General features: G+C 44.8%; 1 protein-coding gene across 7 annotated transcripts in view; it reads right to left on the bottom strand.

The window, feature by feature from the left end:
* ATL2 (atlastin GTPase 2) overlaps positions 1-8,766 on the bottom strand; it is a 117,068-nt gene that overhangs the window by 82,977 nt on the left and 25,325 nt on the right. For 2 of the 7 annotated variants that reach the window (XR_009209945.1, XM_032176755.2), the window contains exon 1: positions 6,977-7,102. The exons of 1 other annotated variant lie outside the window; for it this stretch is intronic. Coding sequence is in view for 5 of the 6 variants with exons in the window: in XM_032176755.2 (XP_032032646.1) it covers positions 6,977-7,094 (118 nt within the window). In the remaining variant the exon portion in view is untranslated. Of the gene's footprint in view, positions 1-5,947; positions 6,545-6,976; positions 7,108-8,766 lie in introns of those variants that run through there. 4 more of the 7 variants (XM_032176754.2, XM_032176756.2, XM_032176757.2 and 1 more) reach the window with 3 other exon arrangements.

Below are 8,766 nucleotides of genomic sequence, written 5' to 3'. Positions count from 1 at the left end.
AAAAAAAAAAAAAAAAAAAAAAAAAAATCAACCCAGCCAGCACAGTGGCTCATGCCTGTAATCCCAGCACTTTGGGAGCCCAAGGTGGGCGGATCACTTGTGGTCAGATGAGACCAGCCTGACCAACGTGGTAAGACCCGTCTCTACTAAAAAACACAAAAATTAGGCGTGGTAGCGGGCAGCTGTAGTCCCAGCTACTTGGGAGGCTGAGGCAGGAGAATCTCTTGAACCCAGAGGTGGAGGCTGCAGTGAGCCAAGACTGTGCCACTGCACCTCCAGCCTGAGCAACAGAGTGAGACTCAAACTCAAAACAAAACAAAACAAGACAAAAAAATCAACCCCTGACCCAGGAGGGGTAGTAGTGCAAGCCTGTAGACCTAGCTACATAGAAAGCTGAAATGGCGGGGGTGGGGGGTGCACCCCAGAAGTTCAAGGTTGCAGCGAGCTATGATTGAGCCACTGCACTCCAGCCTGTGCAACAAGGCTAGCCCCCATCTCTGGGAGGAAAAAAAAAATTTAAGGAAAAAAATATAAAAAGATAAAAAAGATTAGGAAATGGCAAAAATCAACTCCCCCATTCTGATAAAGGTGAATTAAAACCAACTTTTGGCATCCCACAAATTCATTCATTGAAATTTTAAAAAAGCTTCCCATTTACTGTGCCAACTTTCCTCCTTTAACGAGTTTCTTTGTAGGAGGCTTTCAAATTTCTAAACTGCATTTATAGGTTTTATCTATTTAAAAAAAAAAAAAAAGAAAGAAAGAAATGGCTGGGTGTGGTGGCTGATGCCTGTAATCCCAACACTTGGGAGGCCGAGACGGAAGGATCACTTGAGTCCAGGAGTTTGAGACTAACCTGGACAACACAGGGAGACCCCATCTCCACAAAAAATTTTAAAAACTAGCCAGGTGTGGTGGCACACTCCTGTAGTCTTAGTTACTGAAGAGGCTGATTCAGGAAGATTACTTAAGCCAGGGAGGTCAAAACTGCAGTGATCACACCACTGCACTCCAGCCTGGGCAACAGGGCAAGACCTCGTTTCAAAAAACATGGAAACAAAACAAAATTTAAAAAAAAAACTACTGTAAGTGTGCTAGGGTAGATATTAACCACTGGGAAGAAAAAAAAAAATGTTACAGAAAAACATTACAGACCCAGGCAGGGTGCAGTGGCTCGTGCCTGTAATCTCAGCACTTTGGGAGGCCAAGGTGGGTGGATCACCTGAGGTCAGGAGTTCGAGACCAGCCTAGCCAACATGGTGAAACCCCATCTCTACTAAAAATACAAAAATTAGCTGGACGTGGTGGCACGTGCCTGTAGTTCCAGATACTCAGGGGCTGAGGCACAAGAACCGCTTGAACCCAGGAGGTGGAGATTGCAGTGAGCCAAGATCATGCCACTGTACTCCAGCGTGGGTGACAGAGGGAGTCTCTGTCTCAAAATAAATAAATAAATAAAAATAAAACATTACAGACCTAGTATTAAAATCCAAGTCTCCATTCTAAATCCATTTCAAAATCATAGGAAGTTTACAGAACTCAAGTTAAAATGTTAAAGATGGATGTAGTTCTAATCACTGTCCCTGACTCCATTCTAAAGGATTAAATGAAGGGAAAAATATGGTTTTTACGAGATTCACTGTTAGTATGATTTCATGTTAATTGGGTTTTTGTTTTTTTTTTTTGCAATCCTGTGCATAACAGACCCAAGTTAGATTTTGCAGATTTACTGTTTGAAAAGCCAATGCACGATACAGTCAAGTCAGCCCTCCATATCTATGGGCTCTACATCCATGAATTCAACCAACCAGGAACAGAAAAATTGTTTAATTGCATCTGTACTGAACATGTACAATTTTTTCTTGTCATTATTCCCTAAGCATACAGTATAACAATGATTTACATTGTATTAGGTATTATAGTGTAGAGATTAAAGTGTACGGGAGGATGTACGTAGGTTATATGCAAATACTATACCATGTTCCAGGGACTGGAACATCCTTGAATTCTGTCATCAGAGGGAGGTCTTGGAACTAATTTCCCATGGATACCAAGGGACAACTGTACTTGGAAACTGCCATAACCTTAAACTGTGAAATTAACTCATATGAAATCCTGCAATTGAAATAAACAATTTCAGAAGAACTACTTTGCCACAGGATTAAATTGTCTAAAATGCACATTTAATAAAATGAATATAGCTAAGAAGCATGAATAATAACATCTTATGTTAATAACTGAACAAACCACCTTCCAAGTTACCTATTTTGAAAATTACTTTTTAGGCCGGGCGCAGTGGCTCACGCTTGTAATCCCAGCACTTTGGGAGGCCGAGGCGGGCGGATCACGAGGTCAGGAGATCGAGACCACGGTGAAACCCCGTCTCTACTAAAAATACAAAAAAATTAGCCGGGCGTGGTGGCGGGCGCCTGTAGTCCCAGCTACTCGGAGAGGCTGAGGCAGGAGAATGGCGTGAACCCGGGAGGCGGAGCTTGCAGTGAGCCGAGATTGCGCCACTGCACTCCAGCCTGGGCGACAGAGCGAGACTCTGTCTCAAAAAAAAAAAAAAAAAAAAAGAAAATTACTTTTTAGTTCAAAGTCTCATCTTAAATAACCACCCATTATAGTAATAACCACCTCCAACAGAATATTTGGCACTGGGTTAAACACTTTTAACACATTTGATACTTGCAATAACCCTATCATGAACATATTATCAGCATTTTGCAGCTAAAATTTAAAACTTGCCTACTACCCTTGCCCAAACTAAATCTCTGTCCACAGGAAAAAATTATAACTTTTTATTGCAAATATACACGTTATACATAATAGCATAACACAAGTAGCCACACTGGTACATTCTTACATATATGTTACTGTGCCTTAAGACAGTTTTACAAACTGTAAAGTACTACAAAACACTTGCACCCTATCATCTGTTTCCCACGACAGCCTTGTTACGGATTATCACTACTGTATATGAGGGCTCAAAGCTCAGAGGACTTAAGTGAAATCACTCACGTGATTCCTCGTTCTTTTCCCACTACATTATCCTCCCTATGATTAAAGCAGCATTGCCGCCACAATCAGAGCATCTTTGCAATAAAAGATAAAATGTACTAGAGATCCTAGATAAGTATCTTTCACCAGTTACATACTTCTCCAACAAGTTATTAGAGTTACTGGCCAGCAGGATATCCAGCTAGCCTCTAAGTGGTTGTTTGGGTGCCAATCATAAAGTTGTATGAACAGGAGTTGTATGAATACTTTTTATTAAGCTAGCAGCTTAGCAAGGGAATCCCCTACATTCTACTTCTACTGGTCAGAAGACCAAATCCAAGGTCAATCAAAAGTACATATTATCTTCTTGGGAAAACAGAGGATGTTAGTCTTTTATGACTTAAAAGTTGTTTCTAGTAACTATCATCCCACCATACACCATACAGCCATTTGTCTGAGTAGGTAGTGAAGGTGGCTACTTAAATACACACATTTTTACAAAACTGTATCCAAGTTTAGCAATATGTGTATATACCCAAGCACAGAGAGACACGTTCCATAACCTGGAAAATCATTTGTAAAAGTTATTTTGGCTTTGCACTTCTGAATACTTCATGCTTCTCCATGACCATAACAAACAGAATTGTTCTACTTCCTTTACTAATTGTTCTTTGTATAATATCTACCAAGTATTATCCTATTGCCATCATATTTTCAGGTTGGTATTTTCTTCCTGCTATCCTTTTTTTTGGGGAGACAGAGTTTCGCTCTTGTTGCCCAGGCTGGAGTGCAATGGCATAATCTCGGCTCACTGCAACCTCTGCCTCCCAGGTTCAAGTGATTCTCCTGCCTCAGCCTCTCAAGTAGCTGGGATTACAGGCATGCGCCATCACGCCCGGCTGATTTTGTATTTTTAGTAGAGACGGGGTTTCTCCATGTTGGTCAAGCTGGTCTCGAACTCCTGACCTCAGGTGATCCACCTGCCTCGGCCTCCGCAAGTGCTGGGATTACAGGCGTGAGCCACCGCACTCAGCCTGCTATCCGTTTTTAAAGCCACACAGAAAGCCCTCGAGTGTTGTGTATCATGTGTGGTGTGGAGGACTAACGGATAGGAGTAAACCTACTAGAGTAATGAATTCACTGTGGAATCAAGTTCAGTTATTCTATGTTCACATCTACGTTCCTTAAAGTAAATAACTCGCAAATTTTCTAAAAAGTAAATAATACACCTGGACTTTGAAAACCCAAAATGTCTACAGAATCAGAATACCATTACACTTTAAAAAGAAGAAAGAAAAGAAGAAAGCTGCTTCCCTGCACCTATCTGGAGAAAATCCTTGCGCTGTAAAGCTCTAAACCACCATTACCAAAAAAAAGTTTAACTTCTACTCCTATGCGTTACGTTTCTAGCTCTTAACTTTAAGAGCCTGCCAAACAGCTTTGCTGACAATTGTGTGTGTCAAACAGGTCTTCCAAATGACCACAAACAATTTTTTAATACATCTTCCTACGAAGTCCCAAAATTTAAAAAATATATGTTGAACTCCAACGTCATCAAACTAGTTAATCAGTCTCCCTATACTCTTAGCAGCTAGCTACCTAATACCAACTGTGGAAAAAGCCTAATTTTGGAAAAGGTCTAACAATTTCAAGAAAGTTACTTATACTTGTGAGTATTCCAAAACTTTAAAGTTACAATACAGTCACAGAAAAACGAATCCTGAAATACACCTATGTGCACTCGACTTAAGGCCATAATCTTATTTTCACTCAGGGTTTCTTTTCCCTATAATATCTTTACTGTAAGGCAGCTCCTTCTCCCTAAATAATTTCGAAGAATTTCAAAACACTTTACTAAATAGATTTAATCATATCTACAGAATCCTATCAACTTAAAAAGCCAATAAAATGAGTACTTATTTGCTTTCTAAAGATCCTACATTCCTAAAAGAATAAACACAAAGCCTCTTCCTAACACTAAACTACTAAAGTGACACTTGACCCCAACTTGGTTTTTGAAGCCATTTCTCCAGGAAGCAGAGGGAGACAAAGAGTTTCCACACAGTCAAAAATAGATAAGTCCTTTTCATTCAGTCTGTTTCTTCTCACTTTAAACACAAATCCTACCAAGTTCATTTAGCTTTTAACTCATTAATGAGTGACTCGGAGCAAATTAGCAGGTACAGGAACTGTTTTAGGCAATCATTTGCTAGGAATGGCTATCAAGTGAAGGTGTTCCTGATCCGTCCTAAAAAAAAAAAGGACAAAAACCTATGAGTAGTAGACAAAAGCATTTATTAAATAATAAATGGTGGGCCCTATTTCAACAACAATCTGAAGAGTATCATCTCTTCTCAAGATACCACAGCACAAAAACGTTCATAACCATAAATGAAATATAAATTTATGTTTCTTTTAATAAGGTAAATACATAGAATATTTTGAAACTGCATCTAAAACGCTTACCTCAAAAAAAGGAAAGAAAGAAAGAAAAGAACACACACTTCTTCCCCTAGGGTCCAACCAAAAGAGCGAAATTAATCCATCCGCATTCCAAAACAACTAATTACTTAAATCCAACCAGCACAGATCTAAGGCGAAGCTGCTTCTTTGTTAGTTTTTTATTCTACAGAGTACTACCATTGTACAAACAGCCAAGTGTTTTGGTTGGCAGACAATAATAAAATAAGCTTTATTTCCTCTTCTTTTTCCCTTAGCAAAGCTCCAGTCTGTCAGCACCTCTGACATGCGCCAAGGACTACCAGGAATGATGAAGTATATTTCAAATAAACTTTCCTATTAAAGTGAGTCCTTGTGGTTAATATCATACCAAAATGTTTTACATTTTATCCAGCAAAACCTTTACACACTGTAAAAAAAGAAATCTTAAGACATGAGCTCGTATTTAGTGTATTTAATAATAAACTCTTATCTTGGCTGTACTTACCAAACCGTAGGCTTTTACTATTTATAAGCCTTTGAAAAAACTTTATGCCTTTCTTAAGTACCATCAAAATTTTCAATCAGGATTTCATGCTATCAATTCGCACCACAGTGAGAGATCAAATGCTAAACTCCTATAAATAGGGGTGTTATGAGTGAGAGGGATACACAACACTGCGCTGCCAACGCAACTGTGTCTTCGAGGGGGCAGGGGCGCTCCTGGTACACGTACAGTAGGAGCTCACATTCGGCAAAATCAGGGAGCCAAGGATCAGGTGACTTCACACCACAGACACTTTCAGAGTGATCAGGCCTTACTATCGTCCAAGTGACTCGTAAACGGCTCATAACCTCAGTTTGACACGAAAATCCGGACTTGCACCCTAGCCACGCACAACCCGCGCGAATGGGTTCGGGAGCCGAGGAGCCCCGAAACGCGAGCCCGGGGACAGAGCCCTGGCCTGCGGACTGCGGTTCCCTCCAGGAAGGGTGTCTAAGGAGCTTTCGGACCCGGCAGCAAGGTGTCTGCTCCCCGCGCGACCTCCTCCTCCGCGGGGCCCATCGTGCCCCGGCCACCCCTTCCCTGTCCGCGCAAGGGACAGCGAGCGCCCGCCAGCTAACGGATCGCCCCGCCGCGTCCGGAGCTCGCCGGACAGAGCGGAGCCACAGCCGACCTCCCCCGCCCCGGGCAGGCGGCCACGGCTCAAGGCCGCCCCCTAAGGTCGGGGCGGGCACGAAGGCAGCCACGCGGCGGGCTGGCGGGCAGGGGGCCGGGCTGGGCGCAGACGCGCGCGCCACTGGTTCTCCCAGCAGCTACTGGAGCCGCGGCCCACGAGCCGCCTTTTCAGGCCGCGCGCTGCGGGAGCGCGGGGCGCGGCTGAGGCTAGGCCCGGCGGGCAGGCGCGGCAGCGGGAGGAGACCTGAACCAGCCGCGGACTCCGACCCCGCCGCCTGCGGCCGGTGCCCGCGAGCCCGAGCAGCTAGCGTCCTCTCCCCAGCAAGGCCCCGCGGCCTCTGCCCCGCTGGCCCGTACCTAGCGAGGTCGTGGACGAGACGTGGTTAACCGCGGCGCTTGGGTCGCTGGTCCGCCGCCGGCGCCGCAGCCCCTGGTGCGGTTGCTGCCCTCGCGCTGCCTCGTCCCCCTCCGCCATCTTGTACCGATTTAAAATTAACTCCCCACTGACGTCAAACGCCGCCGCCGCTTTATCAACCTCCCGGGAGCCGGCGAGGGGCCGGCGGGTCCTAACGCCGTCCTCGACCCGTATCCCCTCGCCCTCCCTCCGCCCCCGCCCCGCCCATCGCTCGCTCGCTCCGCCCCCGCCTTGCCCGCCTGCAGATCTGTCTCCACCGCTCCAAGCTTCTGGTTGGACTGGGGCGGGGGTGTCCCTGCCGCCGCCGTCTCACACCCCCACCTCCCTGAGCTCAGCACCACACCCCCTTAGCGCTGGGCCAGGCTATGCAAACGCAGAGGGGATCTCCAGAGAACTAAGTCCCTCCTTCCCAATTCGCTTTACATCTCTAATCATTGATTCGTGCGTCCTGCACGTGAGGTGGCTTTCGCACCCCTTCTCTCCTTTTCATCGCCCCCTCCTCATCACAACCATTCCCCTCCTGTCTCCCCACCCAACCCTCAAGCTGTTGCCAGTGCCCTGCTTTTCTTTTCCTCTTGATCTTTTCTCTCCTCACCCAGGTCCCTGCTGTTGCTTCCCCTCCCCCCCACCATCCTAAGGTTTGTTTGCATTCGCTCCCCATCTACTTATGAGACCCTCCCCCATCTTCTCAACTGTGTATACCCTGGCCCTGTGCTCCTAGCACCTTGCAGAGGCATGCCAGAAAGCACTCTAATCGGAAAATGAATCGTGGCAGGTTCTTTCCTAATTGTGATGAACCTTCTTCTGGGGATCCAGTGACATCCAGTAGAAAGTTCAGGTCACTTTTTAAAATACAAGTCAGCCCGTGGAGGCGTCTGTGAAACATGATCCCTTTGGATTTTTACCATACTGCCAGCTGCATTAGAAATTCCTCTTCTCCAGTAAAAACAGATGTCTGGGTGTACAAACAGCTGTTTTGTCCAGGTCTTCTCATAAGTCTAAAATTCACAGCCTGCATGATCTCTAGAAAAGCATTGGTGTTATTGAAGCTTTCAAAATACCATTCCAGGCAGGGTGTGGTGGCTCACGCCTCCCGGGTTCAAGCAATTCTCTGCCTCAGCCTCCCGAGTAGCTGGGACTACAGTCCCCCGCCACCACACACTGCTAATTTTTGTATTTTTAGTAGAGACGGGATTTCACCATCTTGGCCAGGCTGGTCTTGAACTACTGACCTCGTGATTCACCCGCCTCGGCCTCCCAGAGTGCTGGGATTACAGGCGTAAGCCATTGCGGCCCATCCAAATATATTTCAACAGAATATGGAGTTTGTTCTCATTGTCACATAAATCTAGGAGGATAATGGTATACATGTTCTTGGCAATATTCTTTGAGTTACTAAGGTTCTAGTTCTGGGACTTGAACCACCTCCACAGTCCAAAGAACAGTTACCCTTCCCCCTCCTTCATATTGATGGCAGGCTCTTTATTAACTTGTTAAGTGATATTCCTCTTATGTCCTTGTGATACATGATTTGGAGAGCTCACTTTGTCAAGACATTTTCTGTTTTATCATTGGCCTAAAAAACATAGTATTGAAAAGGAAGAAGAAGAAGCAGAAGCAGAAGAAGGAGGAGGAGAAGAAGAAGGGCAAAAAAATCTTCACAAGGATTGTTCTACAAAGATTTATTTACTGTCATTTACTCACTAAAAAACATTTGCTTAGGCACATAGAA

This window comes from Hylobates moloch, unplaced genomic scaffold (assembly GCF_009828535.3).
Source record: "Hylobates moloch isolate HMO894 unplaced genomic scaffold, HMol_V3 SCAFFOLD_15, whole genome shotgun sequence".
NCBI lineage: Eukaryota > Metazoa > Chordata > Mammalia > Primates > Hylobatidae > Hylobates > Hylobates moloch.
Note: the sequence above shows the minus strand (reverse complement) of the source record. Positions and strands in the feature narration are given on the sequence as shown.